The sequence below is a fragment of the Aythya marila genome (assembly GCF_965140915.1).
Source record: "Aythya marila genome assembly, chromosome: 3".
Classification (NCBI taxonomy): domain Eukaryota; kingdom Metazoa; phylum Chordata; class Aves; order Anseriformes; family Anatidae; genus Aythya; species Aythya marila.
Window position 1 is genome coordinate 16,569,190 of NC_139044.1, and position 16,012 is coordinate 16,585,201.

General features: G+C 37.6%; 1 protein-coding gene across 1 annotated transcript in view; it reads right to left on the bottom strand.

The window, feature by feature from the left end:
• Positions 1–16,012, bottom strand: part of MSH2 (mutS homolog 2) — a 34,238-nt gene that overhangs the window by 5,054 nt on the left and 13,172 nt on the right. Inside the window, exons 7-13 of the mRNA XM_082756543.1 lie at positions 12,623–12,822; positions 11,716–11,825; positions 8,869–8,992; positions 7,666–7,816; positions 3,874–3,971; positions 1,780–2,025; positions 66–270 (exon numbers count right to left, since the gene is read on the bottom strand). Coding sequence (XP_082612669.1) covers positions 66–270; positions 1,780–2,025; positions 3,874–3,971; positions 7,666–7,816; positions 8,869–8,992; positions 11,716–11,825; positions 12,623–12,822 — 1,134 coding nt within the window. The remainder of the gene's footprint in view (positions 1–65; positions 271–1,779; positions 2,026–3,873; positions 3,972–7,665; positions 7,817–8,868; positions 8,993–11,715; positions 11,826–12,622; positions 12,823–16,012) is intronic.

Sequence of the window (16,012 nt, forward strand, 5' to 3'; positions counted from 1 at the left end):
CGTTCTTAGAGCACATCCTTTCCAATCAACCCTAACCTACAAAAACAAATAAACACAGGACTTACCTAAGGATTGAAGCAGTTTCCAACATTTCAGCCATGAAAGTAGACACGCCTTTCAGCTGACTGTCTCCAGCTCCTACCCGAGCCAGGATACAATCCACAATGGTTATTTCTGCAGAGTCACAGGGTACAAAGCACCCAATTTGGGCCATAAGAACAATCACCCCAGTCTGTCGGATGTATGTTGATTTTCCTCCCATGTTAGGGCCTAAGGAAGAAATTTTGCAGAGGAATTCAAAAACGTCATCTTTCACCGTTCAACATTCTTTTTAAAGGAGAACAGGCTCTTAGAACAAAAACCACGGAAGCTTCTTACTCTTTTGCCAGGAGAGAGAGAACCAGACTTGTCTAACAGGTGCAACAAGTAGCTCTACCAGCAATAGTAGAGGCGGCATATCTTACTGAATGCTTTTCTTTGTTGCGGTGCGGGTTTGTTTTTTTATTGCTGTTTTTTGTCTCAGAAGTCATATAAAAGACATGTTCATACCTAATCCTAATAAGCTTTCATTTTAAAGTCATCAGCATTGCTGCTTAGGAACAAAAATAATTTGCTTTTACTTCAAACTACAATTACAATTTGTCTGCAAAAATGAAATAGCTTATTTACAGACTGGGTACAAGCTTTCTGGTAATTTAAATCACAATCTAAAGGGATTCGGAATAATCAAAAACAGATATTATGAAATTATATTTTAGCTAAGTGCAAATGAAATAAAAAGTATTTTCAAAAAAATGATTATTTGACTTTTGCTAACCAGAAAAATAAGTGCAGTGCCATGTGTTTATTCATATTCTTGCAGTTTTTTTGATCATGTTAGAAATGTTCATCAATCATTCTCTAATTTCAGATCTTCGCTACTCAGAATGTGTCAAGCACATCTGAATGAAAATTAAAACTCAATTAAATGTATAAACACTAAAAAATGTTTCCCTGTATACCAAAATTATCTTAATTACACCAAGAATGGGGAGAAAAAAGGTAGTCATTAAAACATGTTTTGCATTTTAAATCAACTTTATCACTAAAAGAAAACATTAACAAAGTGGGTGTTTAAAATCTTGTCTACAGAAGATGCCTACGTGGCTACGGTACAACTGGTGCCTAATGGAATTTTCCAAATCACTTCAGTAGGTTCAGGTTCTCCAGCTCCTGAGGTCATCTGGCTTGTGAAGTGACATTCAGTAAGGCACAGAATAGAAGTATTAAGGAATTAATTTCTTACTTCCTGGTAAGAAATTACTTCCTTCACAGCTGCCTCTCTCTTCTTCCCAAATGAATACTTCTAAATTACTGACCACCTTCTCCGAACAGTGCAGTGTTAACTACAATTGTAAAATCTAATTCTATGATTAGTAGTTTAGAAGACCTATTTATGTGCATAAGCTTCCATAATATCCACTACCACAGGAATCATTTGACAAGAACCCTGTAGACACTTTTAAATATATATGTATAAAATAAACAATAGGTTACATATATATATATATAATAAATCAGTTACAAACATACAACCTTCTTTTCCAGAGCTAAATCTTAGCCTACATACACACACATGAATAACTCTCTAGTTGCTCACCCTTTGTTGATTAGAGAAATTGTTCTGATATAACTTCTCCCCTCCCCGCCCTTTTTTTAAAACAAACAAACAAAAAAAGACTAGAAATATTTCTTTAAAAATGTTAATATCTAAATGAGGAGAAAAAAAGGTACACTTACCAGTAATAATGTGGAACATCTGCTTGCCCTTCTCAAACGTAATGTCATTGGGGATGAAGGCCACTTCATCTTGCACTTCAATGCAAGGATGCCTGGCACCTTTCAGCACAATCCTTCCTTGTCCTTTTTCCAAAATGACAGGACGGACATAGGGCACTGGCGCTCCATTTGACACATGAGCAAAACTGACAATTGCATCTAAATGAGCTATTACATCATTCATAGTCTGTATTGGCTCTGCATAACCTGTTTTTGATTACAGAGAGACAAATTCAATGTTTCTTTTATTATTGTTGAAAAAATATCTTAAAGTATATGCTGAGCATCCACATTTAATTCATCTGCATTAAAATCTTTTTTCCTCAAGATACCAGTCACCTTTTGTGACAAACTCTGACGCAACCTTTAAGTTTCCGTACTTTGAGTACAAACGGGACTTTGTCAGACTCAGAAAAGAAGTGTTTTGCCTTAACAGTAGGCAATGACAAACAACTTATCTTAGTGTGGGAATGCAAATACTACAACAGCAAGAAGGCTGGAAATTCAAGCCACTTCCTTCCCCAGTAATACGCTGAACTTTGCAGCAAGGGCAATTGAGACGAAGCACTGACAACTCAGACACAGCTCTGTGCAACCACTTATGTTTGTGCAGATTATGTTATGGAGTGGTCTATAAGATACAGTGATCTCGGGCGACTAGATTAGATGACCCAGGAAGCCCAGTATCAACTTTGGTTTTAAGTTTCTGTGTTTTGTGGGTTTTTTTGGAGGTAGGGGAGATGGGAGGGGCTTCCAGTGAAAGGGATGATGGCCTATAGAGATAAAGCATGTAACATCTACAAAGGAGACGCATATGTAGGAAAAGGTGAGGAGTGACTTTCAGAAAGACTCTAATCTTTAAAAAATACATTCACTATTCTAACATCATTTCTTGAACTTTGCTAGGCATAGATCATTAAAAGGACTTCAAGTCACTTTCACTACAAATTACACCCTTAATCCAGTCTTTTTCATTAAATTGCCTCCACTGTGGGAAGAAAAATGATTTTTTTTTCTATTACTGCACATTACAGACCTTAAGCAGCAAGCCTTTTTTTTAAACATACTAGGTATTTATAGGTGACATAGCTATTCCTGCTATATGATACTCAATTTAACTTTCCAGATACATATATAAACCTCACCATGCTGCACATGAAAAAACGTCACTTAAAGATTACCAAGATTAAAAAAAAATATTTTGTAATTTACTGGCAAGCTCCCTCCCATAACAGCAGGTCAAAGATTTCCACTGCAACTTTATATGTTTAAATGTATTTACATTCAGATTTAAAATTGCTTACCCAACTTTAATACATTTGCCCTTAGCTTAATATTCATTAGGGCTTTCACTTTCTACTTTTCCCTTTCAAGGACCTGATCTAGTGGGTGGCATCCCTGTCCATGGCAGGGGCGTTGGAACTGGATGATCTTGAAGGTCTCTTCCAAACCAAGTCAATCTATGATTCTGTGATTTGTTCTGCTGGAACTTGTGTTTTTAGGAGATAATATTTACAGAATCCTCCAGACAAACCTCCTAGTATATAGTCTCATTTTGGTAAAGAACCATAAAGATTCTCTTGGAACAAAAATACATGAAAATTAATTAGGAAAACAACAGTTTTTTGTTGTACTATATAAATGATGACTAACTTGTTCTTCTATGGCATACCAACATTATTTCATCACAGTCATGAGGTCCGGTTACCTCAGTTCCTTGTTGCCTTTTACCTCTTCTGCTTTCTACCTAGCCTGCTGTTTGGGTGGGGATGCCCACAGTCAGAGGGAAGATCATAGATGTGGCTTTTATGGACACATTTTTTCTCCTTGTTAAGGGACACAGGGCACATGCCCCATCACTGCACAGTTGTAGCAACTTCAGGAAAAGGTCTGACCAGAAGACACCATATTTCAAATTTCAACAACTATCTGCAGACCAAAACCCATTTCACACATTAATTCTTTGGAGAAGTTTAAGGTCCTTCTCTGTGTAAGGACCTACAAAGTCCTCCCAGGATTCCACACTGTCATACACATCACCACTGATGCATTCACCTGAAGCAATATTAATGATTTCTTTAACAATTGCATCCTGAGCCTCTTCATATTCTTCTCTGTTCTTTATGTATTCTTCATTGACGGCGCTCAATTTGCTGTGAACAAAACCACAACATTTAGAAGTTGTGATGTCCTCTGTCTTCACTGCTACAACATGTAACTTCTGACTGCATCATCTATGAGTCAGTACCAGAAATCCTCACCTGTTTTAACAAGTGGGTTCAACCCAAAGACCACAAAACAGCTAACCTACAACTCAGCCAGGATATCAGTAAGATTAATTCTGAGTTGAAAATCATCTGCAAGGGCCAAACCAGCAATTCTAGCAACTCCAAACACAAACATTCTTAAAATCTTACAGTGCAGTTATTTGTTATGGACAAGCTATGTGCTATGAATTTTCTCTTTAAACTGAATTTTCTGGCCATCTTACAGCAAGATGTGTCACACTGTAGAGCTGGCAGAGAAGACCTCCCGCCAAGAAACTAAATAGCCCAGAGTCCTGTAACGAGCTTGTCAGAGCTGAAGGATTATTTAAGTTCTCCCATTCAGTAAAAAACTCAGTGAACTACTGTCACTAACAACTGGTTCTAGCCTTCAAAATAGGGTAAAGCAAAATTAAGAGAATATGTAAAACAATTGTTTATTCTTCTCAAGCTATTCATCTTACGTTTTGGAAGCCAGTAGGACTGAACATGAAACATGGATATCCAGGTAGTGCACCTTCAGTATAGGTAGAAACCTTGTACTTACCACAGTGTCTACAGAAACAACTGTAACTATAAGCACAGAGAATTCTGCTTTGTTAGTGATCTGCAACACTTTTCCTTATAAAAGTAACAGATGACAGTTAAAGTAGAGGTTCTAAGTACCATCCCCTATGTTCTGGAAAAGCCTAACTTAATCATTACATTTAGATTTGAAACACATTTAGAACAAAAAAAAAAAATCAGGAATAAATATTTTGAAAAAATATTCTTGTAATAAAACAAAACACAATTAAGGTTTTTACTTTGTTCATTTAAGTAAATTGGTGTGAAATACACCAGAATCTTGGTTGGTGTGAAATACATCAATATTTCTGCAATCGTTTTCAAAGCCAAGGATTTATTACTTAAGAAAGTGAGTGATTAACAGAAACAGTCACTATCAGTAATAGCACAGGCTTGAAACCAACCCTGCCTTGTACATCTGTCGATCAAGATCTCTCTCAAGAAGGTCACTTCTGTGATGTGAACTCCAGCCAGAACTGTTATACCCGAAGTGACAGTTACATGGTTTGTCTGAAACAGACTGTGTGATGTATTGATCTCTGGTATTTTAACCATTCTATATATAACACATGAAGCAGACAAGAACAGACTTCTCAGGAATCTGAAGTCCAAGTGGCAGTTGATTACTTGTAGCATTTCTTGGGGTTGAAACTGTTTAATAACCTGGATGATAGGACCGAATGCACTTTCAAATGCACTTTCAGCTAGGTTATAAACACCACCACTTAAGGGGAGCCATCCTGCAGTACACTGCAGGACAGGACTGCGATTCATTGGGATATCAACAGACCAGTGAAACTGGTGGACAATTTCAAACACAGGTAAATGCAAAGTCCAGCACATGGGATGAAATAATTCCATGTAACCATACAGACTGGGGTCCAAATGCCTATAAAACAGCTTTGCATAAAAGAGTTGGGGGACACAGTGGACAACAAGCTGAACACGAACCCGCTGTGTGTGCCTGAGGCAAAGACCAAGCTAATACTGGCTGTACTAGTAAGAATGTAACCAGCATGTCAAAAGGTGGTTCTTCCCCTTTACTTGTGAGGCCACATCTGCCATGTTGTCTTCAATTTTGACTTTCCATTGTAAAAGAGACATTGAACTTGCAGCAGATGGCCACCACAAAGATTTCAAGCACATGCACGTGGCATACAAGGATAGGCTGAGGGAAGTATGTTTGTTCAGTCTGGAGGGGAGAGGTGTCAGACTCTTGGAAGTAGAGAGCAAAAGGACGAGACACTAAATACCCAAGCTGTCACAAGGGAAGTTCTCACTAGATCTGATGAAGAAAGTTTTCATAAAGAGTGGTTAAACACTGGAATTTGTGCCCCAACAGGTTATGAAGGATGCTTGAAGCACGGGCAACTGAACAAGACCTTGAGCTACCTTGAGCTATCTAATTTTGAGATTGCATCTAACTTCAAAGGTGGCTCCGCTTTAAGTGAGGGTTTGGACCAATTAACCTCAAGAAACTCCTTCAACTTAAGTGTCTTAGATTTATAGTATACCCCGATTTGGAAGGGACCCACAGGAGTTGTCAAGTCCAACTCCTGGCTCCCCACAGAACCACCCAAAAATCAAATCGTATGTCTGAGAAGGTTGTCCAAATGCTTCTTGAACTCCAGCAAAATGGTGCCATGAGCATTTCCCTGGGGAGCCTGTTCCAGTGCTCTACCACCCTATAAGTAAAGAATCTTCTCCTAATGTGCAATCTGAACCTCCCCTGATGTAGCTTCATTCCATTTCCTTGGGTCCTGTCACTGTCTCCAGAGAGAAGAGACCAGTGCTCCCCACATTGCTCCCTTCATGAGGAAGCTGTAGGCCATGATGAGGCTTCCCCTCAGTCTCTTCTCTAGATTGAAAAAACACGTGATTTCAGATGGTCCTCATATATTCTCCCCTCTAGGCCTTTCACCATCTTTATTGCCTTCCTTTGGACACTGATGGTTTTATGTCCTTCTGATACTACGGTACCCAAAAATGCACACAGTACTCGAGGTGAGGCCGCACCAGTGCAGAATAGAGTGGGGCAACCAATCAATCTATATAACAGCTGTGTTTGATGCACCCAGGATGCAGTTGGCCCTTTGGCTGCCAGGGCACACTGCTGACTCTTATTCAACTTGTCACTGACCCAAGCGCCCAGATCCCTTTCTATATGGCTGCCTTCCAGCCTCTTGTCCCTCAGTCTGTGAATATATCTAGAGTTACCCCATCTCAGATAGAGAACCTGGGACTTGCTATTGTTAAACTTCATGCAGTTGGTGATTGCTGAGACCTCTGATTTGTCAAGTAATGTCATGATTTTTCATAGACAACTTTCTACATAGGCGACTTCTTTACTTCTGTATTAAAATAATTAAATTCTGAGAGAGAGATGATGACTGGATTAGTCCTTGCTCTTTCTAAGAACTTTCAAAAAGAGCTAAAAATTCAACAAAAAGTGCAGACTTGGCTATACCTGCGACAACTTCTGTCTGGACAAGGAGAACCTGAAACAGCCGTGAAAGCAATGAACCTAAAGGTTTAAATTTTTAAATGGCTTAATCCATAGAACCACAGGATGGAAGTCCAATACATGCTGTTATCTTTGTTGGTGCTATAATGTGGATCAGAAAAGGTAATTACCAACAAAACTGCTGCATGTCATATTTGGTGATAAACATAAATAGCTCTTTTCCATTGCAGCTTATGGAAGTGTCTGTATAAACACTCACACTGAATGTAATTACACTGTTAGGTGTAGCTAAAACAGAGAAATTAGCCAAAGTTAAAAGGAGCAAAAATAGCTAACAGTTGGCAAAGGAAATGGAGAATGCAGGCATGTGCTTTTAACAGAAACTGCATGACTTCTCCTCCCTCATGCCAGTCTTGCTCAGTAAGCCAATTAAAAAGATGAAAATTCAGCCATTTAAGATGTACAAAAAACTGTTTATTGGCAATATTATAAAGACAGGAATAATTGTTTCTTTTACAAAACACTTTCAAAACTACCAATATGATCTCATACCTGTTAGTAAACTTCACCCCATTCTTCTGTGTATCAGTTATCTTGTATTTTGAATTGTTCCGGAGGACTTTTTCCTCCTTGCAAGTAATTCGAAAGTGATGGCCGAACTGTGAATTTGACTCTAGTTTAATACTTTTGCCAGCTTCCAAACCTTTTAAATGAAAATAGAAGAAAAAAATAGGAAAGCAAACAGAAAGAAAACAATGGTGTTATTAAAAATCCTTCAGCCTGTGTTACTTCTGTGCAATAATCCCGGATTGTATGATACAACTTTTTGGATATGCTATTCAGTATACTTGCTTTGGTTCTGCACGTGTATGAAAAATGGTTTACTGTTTCATTCTCTGCTCTTATCTTTGGTATACCCTCAAACTGCATATGGAAATGAGGTGTGCATCATAATTGCTACATATTCTCCAGAAATATGGAAAATGTTCAAAACACACTACAAGGACATTCTATATTGCTGTTGTAAGCACAGCACATAGTCTTGTGATTCTTGTACTAACACATACTTCTGCTGGTGAGATTTCCTTACATAATCTTGTCTTTCTTTTCATTCACATGATAGCACATTAAATTAAAAAAAAAGTATGAAAAATAAAAATATATAAACCACAAGACTAAACAACATGCAAGCTCTTAAGAGTATAGTCTAAAATACCTACAGTGATTCCAAATTTCCTTGCCACATTTGCATTAAAAATTGTCATTTAAAGTTGCTCTTTAAATGCCCAATTCGTCAACTGCACATTGACTATCCTATACAAAAAAAAAAAATAAAAAAAATCTATCCTTTAAATGTCATGTGTAAGCAAATGAGACATTTTGCAAAGAAGTTCAAAGGAAAATTAGCATATCCTGAACAGATATTCAGGGGAATGGACAGAAAAAAATTGTTTCAATGCACATCCTTAAAGGATGTAAAATAAAATTAGGCTTATTCAGGAGTTAGAATTCCACAGTACATGGCAACATAGATTATAATTTCTGAAATATTCTGTAATGCCATCTTTAAAATGGCCAAGTTGTAGCTCCAAATTCACTCGGTTTTCAATAGAACATACTGCGGCAACTAAAGACACTCCAAACTAATCATGAAATAATAGAAACATCCCGTAACTCATCTATACCAGTTTACATCAGTTGATCTCAAAACATTTTAAAAAGGAGGTAAGAATCAAAGGCATTGCCATACCCTACCTAATTCTTTGGCTGCACTCTGTAAGAAGGACTGCATGTTTTCTTCCAGTTCATTCATCTTTTCTCTTAATTCTGTCAAGTTAGGATCAAAAGAAGCCTTGACAAGAAATTCATGATTCTCCACCTAGGGGGGGAAAAAAAAAAAGAAAAAAATTGTAGGGTTATTATCAATAATAAAAAAATAATCTCCATGATCATACACAGTGAAATTAATTTACTTAATCACTTAATCAATTTGTTGGGCCTTTTCATACACAATTTTGTAATACAGTACCATTTGTGATAATTGGAGTCTGATTCACCTACAAAATAAATGAGAATTTGCACCATGGACAACTGAACTTTCAGTGTGTATTTTCTCTGTGCAATTACCAGCACTGCAAAGCATTTCATTCAGCCTTCATTCATTTCAGTTGCAGTTTTGTTGCATGCATTCATACTGCAGTAGCAATGTTCTCCAACTATTTAACCAGAGATGTGGACACCACAAAATTATGCAATTTTAGAAAACCCTCTTCAAACTTTGAGACACTGATAAAGCGGTATAAAAAAAATCCTTCCCTGTTATTGGCCCTGTTGATAGGGGTGCTCCTCCCATTTGCTTATTATTTCTGCAAAAAGAACAGTAATGAACATTTATGACAGAACATACAGCAGAAACGACCATTCCTGTTTTTATAGGGCAAATCCCTGTTCTGAAACAGAAAGAATAGGCTGAAAGGGCTAAGAATGACAGCCTTTGTCATTACTGGCCAGACCAATCCCAACACTGATGACACTTGGATACCTGCATGTTTACTTTGTGAAATAAGATGCAAGTGAGTCTTGTTTCCAAGTGTTTCTCAATTAATGAGTTGACAGTAAATGATTTGGAAACACATGGACTACGTATCTAATCTGAAAAGCAAGTCCTTCTGTAAAAGGCTGTGCTTTTTACTAAAACTAAAATCCTACATAATGAAAGCACTAACAAAATTTAGAGGAGAAGGCTGGAGTAGATGATTTTCAAAGGCCCTTTATGATTCTATGAAATACACGAATAGAAGTGACAGTTTCTTAGCTTTATTTAATTAAACAGCTAGGTAAATAAATAGCCACATCCCATGCATTTTGAACTCAGGTGTTTGGGTTTTTTTTGTTTGTTTGTTTGTTTTTTTAATATCAGAAGGCTTGCCCTGAATAGATTACTGACAAAATTTAGTTGCTATGACAACCTGTCCTTCAATCACACTTAGATTAGATCTTAGTGTTTAATTTCAATTCCCTAAAAATCAAAGAAAAATTGCAAGTCAAAGGCTCAAGTTTTAACATTTCATACTGAAAAGGTTTATTCTTCATAAAACCAGTGTTGATTTGTCTGTAGCCATTTTAATTGATTCCAGTATCATGAAGGAAAAGCAACCACAAATTCAACATATCAGATTCCACAGGTCTCGATTAAAATTAACTGACTCATCATTCTGTTTAGAAAAACAACAAAATATTTTTTGAAGTAGAAGCTGAAAATAAATTTGAATAGCTGGACTATGAAGGGTGAAGGCTCAGAACAGCTGTTAGTTTTGAAGAAAACAGAGTTCCAGGGCATACAAAATTGCATCAACAGATGGTCTGTAACTAGCATAAAGCTATAAATTTCTTCATTAGCATATATCATAAATTACAGCAACATGTCAGTCAAACAGTCTTGAGTATAATGCAGCTGATGAGTGCATACACAGTACAGAGAGGGGAAAAAAACTACTTCTGCATCTGGTGCAAAATATGCATGTTCAAAATTTTAAAGCCAGTACACTTTAAAAGTTCAACAAAATTGCTGTTACTACCATGCTTAGCACATTGCTAGGTAGGTCTCATTTCTACAGTGAGCTGAGATTGACATTTATGGCAATTCTAAAAACCTTCCAAATTTTCAAAAATGACTGAAACATAAGAAACAAATATTAACTAAGTTTCTTAAGAATCAGAGCAAATAGTGATACTGTAAAAACATGTACATTTCTGTGTGTAATGTACCAATTCTCCAACAAATACAATGGAAAAATATGTAAAAAATGCACCAAAAAGGTTGGCATTGTTTCACTTTTGGCAACTGGACACAGCCAAAAACATGAACCAAGTGTTCAATGGTAAACAATGATAAACCACTCACCTACACATATCCCTTATCCTTTCCAGTACAAAATTAAGAAACAGAGATGTTCCTTCTAGCTTTCTTTGGCCAATTTTCCTCTGAAAAATGCCAGTTTTGCCTTGCAGGGTTAGTCCTGTCTGCAGTAGTATTTTAAAAGCAGGTGTAGATGCAAAGCTAAATTAATTTTGGTAGCTTTCCCTCTAGTGAGAAACTTCTTTACCCTGGGAAGCCCATCTTTATATCTAGCTCAATCATTTTTCACAGAGGCAAACTATTAGTTACAAAGACTTACTGAGGCCATATAGAAGCAAATCTACTAAACTCTACAGAAGCAGAGAAACAGGTAACACACACTCTGGCTACATCCTAGATTGGAGACACATCACAGTAACATTGAAGCAATGACAAAAGAAGCAGAAAAGTAGCAAAATAATCTCCCTGGTTTTAATAGTGAATTTTCTAACAAATTTCAGGACCATAGCATCCATGTACCCAAAGCATTTTTTCATTGGCTACATCATTAAGACAGTAGTGTGAATATCCTTTTGATACTTGTCTGCTATATTAATATCAATCCTCATATATTAGCCTAACTATATATGGCTAACTATTTAAAATACAGATGATCAATTATCTTGTTGAGTGTGGAACAGATTGTGAAGTTCAATAAGAAATTTTAATTGCGAAATAAACCTGTCACACACACCAGCCCGTACCTTATCCATATCCAATGTTGTTTCTATCATCTCCAGAAACTTTGAGAAGTCAGAGTGAATATCATTAAGAGGTGTTATAAACACTGCTAACAACAACATCTGGTGAGTTCCTGTTAAGAACAAACACGAAAAATGAATCGAATGAATTAATCATTCGAAAAATCCACAATTTAACCAGAATTCACTTATCCAAGATAAACAGCACAACTATATAGCTGGTAAATTTCTACAAAAATATGCATTCTGACGGGCTAGGATTGCTGTTGCTGCACTGAATTACCCCCCTACTATGCTGACACTATCTTATTTTGCATTTTCTTGTAACACACAGAAAAGGAAAAGAAATGGCAAGCTTTGTTTTCTAAGCTTGCTTTTCACAGCATTGAGATCCTACTAATGATGACGAGGAGAAAGACTGCCACATTACTCTTCTCCACAGCAGGAATATTTTACTACTTTGAAACCCAAAAGCAAATTTTTGCATTTGCTTAAATGCAAAAATCCCATTAATTACAACTCAAAGTGCATTTGAAAATGGTCTTCAAAAGGAACACAGTATTGTATCAAGAGCTATCTTGACTGTAAAATACACATCATGCATAAAATTAGACAAGAATTCTTAGAGACAAGCCAATGTCAAAGACAACAAAACCACTGCCCAACAGCTTAAGTGTTTCAGCTATATATTGATTGAAAAACTTTCCTGTGCAAAGATTTTGCTATGTTCATTTTTAAGTATCTGACTGCTATTTCAGAATTCCAGTATATTTCAAATTCAAATGTCTTTAAGCTTTATTCCTGCAACAAAAGTACGTATGAAAAATGTAAGCTTTAGAAATCTATATACTATTTCTTGGCATCATTAATGCATGATAAAACACTGAAAATAGGCAAGGAATAGCATTACCTTCGTGTTTTTCTAGTGCTTTTACAACATTAGGCAGTTGATTAATAGCCTGATACATTCGATAACAGTCCTGTAAGGTTGCAGCTTGTCTCTGAAATTTCTTTGCCAGCCGGTTAAGATCTGGGAAGCGACGTAAAAGATCTTCTTGAAGGCTCTGACGTAGTTCTGGATCTACCACAAAAGCTTCAACCAAATTCAACCTAAATAAGATTTCATAACAAGGATTAGCATGGCATGGTCTGCAATTCATTTGTCAGCAATTAGAATGAAAACACTTATCTGTAAGTTTCTCTATCCTTTTTTTTAAGGGTGTATCTGTTGGCCACTTTCCTGATGAGCGAGCAAGTTAAACCAGAACAACGCATAAGCTGAGAAAGCAAGGATATTCAGACTACATCATACTTGTGTCATTTTTACTGTTGGGGTATTTAATGAACAGCATTGGGGAGAAACTATTTCAAACTGCTAACACCTGTTCAGTAGGCATTTTGAAACTCAGAACCTTCTTTGAGATTAATCTTTTCCTTGACCATAAAAAAGGTCATCCAGTAATCTATGAAAGAACAGATACTTAGCAGGGAAGAAAAACACTATTCTTTGCAGACTTTAGCTACCTGTGCTCAAGGCCGACCTTGACATAGAGGAGATGTGCACATGTGTATCACAGAATCAGAATCCTTAAGGTTGGAAGATACTCCTGGACATTTTCTATTCAACCCAGCTCTGCTCAAAGCAGGATCATCTACAGCCAGTTGCCAAGGACCATGTCCAGTCAAGTTCTGGATATCTTTAAGAATGACTCCAGTAACAACCCCTGGAATACACCACTAGTTACTGACCTACAGCTGGTCTTTACGTCCCTGACTACTACCAGCTGATAGTTCAGCCAGCTTTTAGTCCACCACACTACCTACTTATCTAGTCCACACCTCATCAGATGCAATGGGAGACAGTGACAAAAGGCTGCTAAATCAAGATAAACAATAGTCACTGTTCTTCCCTTATCCAACTACCTAGCCATTTTGTCGTAAAAGGCTATCAGGTTGGTTAGTCATGATTTTCCTTTCAAAAATCCATGCCAGCTGTGCTACTTCCAATCATTTTCCTATCCCTAGTATTTTTGGAAATGTTTTCTGGGATTATTTGCTCAATCATCTTTCCAAGAATGAAGATGAGGCTGATCAACCTCTAACTCCCTTCATAGTCCTTTTTATCCTTCTTGCAGGCTGGAAGAAATCAAGTGTCAACTCCTGTCCTGGAGGAGCCTTCTCTACTTGCCATGACCTGAGATTATCAAGAGGGGTCTCTATGCCACCTACCTTAGCACTCATGGGCATATTCCACTGGGTCCCATGGACTTGTTTGCTAACCTGATCCTCCTCTAATGAGGGTATGTGATCTTTGCTCCAGACTTTACAACTGGTTTCAGCTGGTAGGGATTCCTGAAAATGCATTCGGGAAAGACTGTGCCTTGGATACTATTGTGCTGCATTTTGGGCCCCTCACTGCAAGAAGTACATTGAGTTTCTCAAGCTTGTGCAGAGAAGAGCAATGAAGCTGGTGGAGGGACTAGAAAACGAGACATATGAGGAGTGGCTGAGGGAACTGGGGTTGTTTAGTCTGGAGAAGAGGAGGCCAAGAGGAGATCTCATTGCTCTCTACAACTACCTGAAATGAGATTGCAGCAAGGAGGGTGTTGTTCTCTTTTCTCAGGTGACAAGTGATAGGATGTGAAGGATCCAACTTAGGATGAGTGCATGATTAAAGTCCTAACAATTGCTGTTCTGTCCACTCACTTGGCCTATTTTGGTTTTCACTAGAAGTTAGGTCCTCTTTTGTGCCACTACCTTACTAGCTAGCTAGCTCCTATCCTGCTATCCTGATCATTAGAGAATCTCTCCAGTGCAGCTGGACTCTTGAGCTCACTCTTTCCTTTTTCCCTTTTCCTTTTTTTTTTTTCTTGCTTGTGCTTTTTACATAGTGCTGTACAAACAAATCTTTCACTTTCATCCCACGATTCTTTCAGCTTGTTCAACAGCCTCTTTGAAAAGAACTTGTCAAGGGCATTCTGAAATGCCTAATTTATTCAGATTTTTATTCATTTTTTTCTCCTTTGTCCACTACACTGACAAGTTCAAAGAGTTAAGATATGCACAATACAATTTTCTTCTGCCAAAACCATGCTAATCAGACTAACATCTCATGATCTTCCTGGTACTGTTCTATTTTTCCCTCCTGTATTTGCCAGCCACAAATACAAGGCTGACAGGCTTATGTTCACACAACATTTTGCAGAACAGGTTCCTGTCCAGTAAGAATACATATAAGGTTGCTGGATAGGAAGGGCTACATTAAGGTAACAGAAGTATAAACCACATCTAATGCTCACAAGTAATAATGAAATCAATTGGTAAGCTTTATATTATAAACAACCTATGGCTGAGGAAACAAAAGGAAAATACAGGAAGAAATAAAAACAAGAATCCAAGAAATATGTAAACATACACTTGAATAAGTTCTCTTTCAGCTCAGTCAGTCCCAACTTTCCCTATAAATGTATGTCCATGCAGAAAGCCTGTAGTTCAGAAGCAGACGAGGCAGCAAATTGTCGCACACCTTGCTCAGGGGTCTGCTATGCATGGAAAAGCCCAGCTGTACTGTGATGTTGTCCAGAGCTGGCTATGATACGATTCCCTTAAGCCACAGTCCCACAAATACCTATAAGCTAGCAGGAACCAGCACTGCCACCACAAAAAGAGTGGAGTAGTACTGGTGTCCTGCCGCCCTTCTCCACCCTGCCATACCCTCTCCCTCAAGTCATGAGTGAAGTTAATCAAGGGATCTGCAAGCAAATATCTCATGCCCTCAGGACATACTCGTTACTAGAAACTGGCCTTTGTTCTGCTATGGCAGGGTAGGTCTTTGGACTGAACTCACAACTACTGTCTTTTAATCTCAAAGGTATAATTTCATAAATATGAATATGCTGACTATTTCCTGCAGCTCTACTGAAGCAGTCCCTTGTATTACAGAGTCCAAAGTCTCATGGGCAGGTTTAGACCCTAGAGCAGCTGCAAAAATCATACTGCACACCCTTCAGAGCACTTAGTGCACACTGTGGATCACATCAGACTTCCTTTTTAACCTGAAAGATTATGTAACATAAGAGAAAGCCGCATCCAAACATCAGCCTTATGCCTTTTCTAATATCTCTCATTAATCCCCAAACCATCTTACCATGGAAACAATGCTGGATATTTGCAACTTCAGAATGGTTCATTTACTGATATGGATTCTGAATTCAGTACACACATTCTACATAAAAGTAATACACATCAGGGAAACAACAGACTTTTTCCCACCCTACATGAATTGCTGGATGTATCGTTT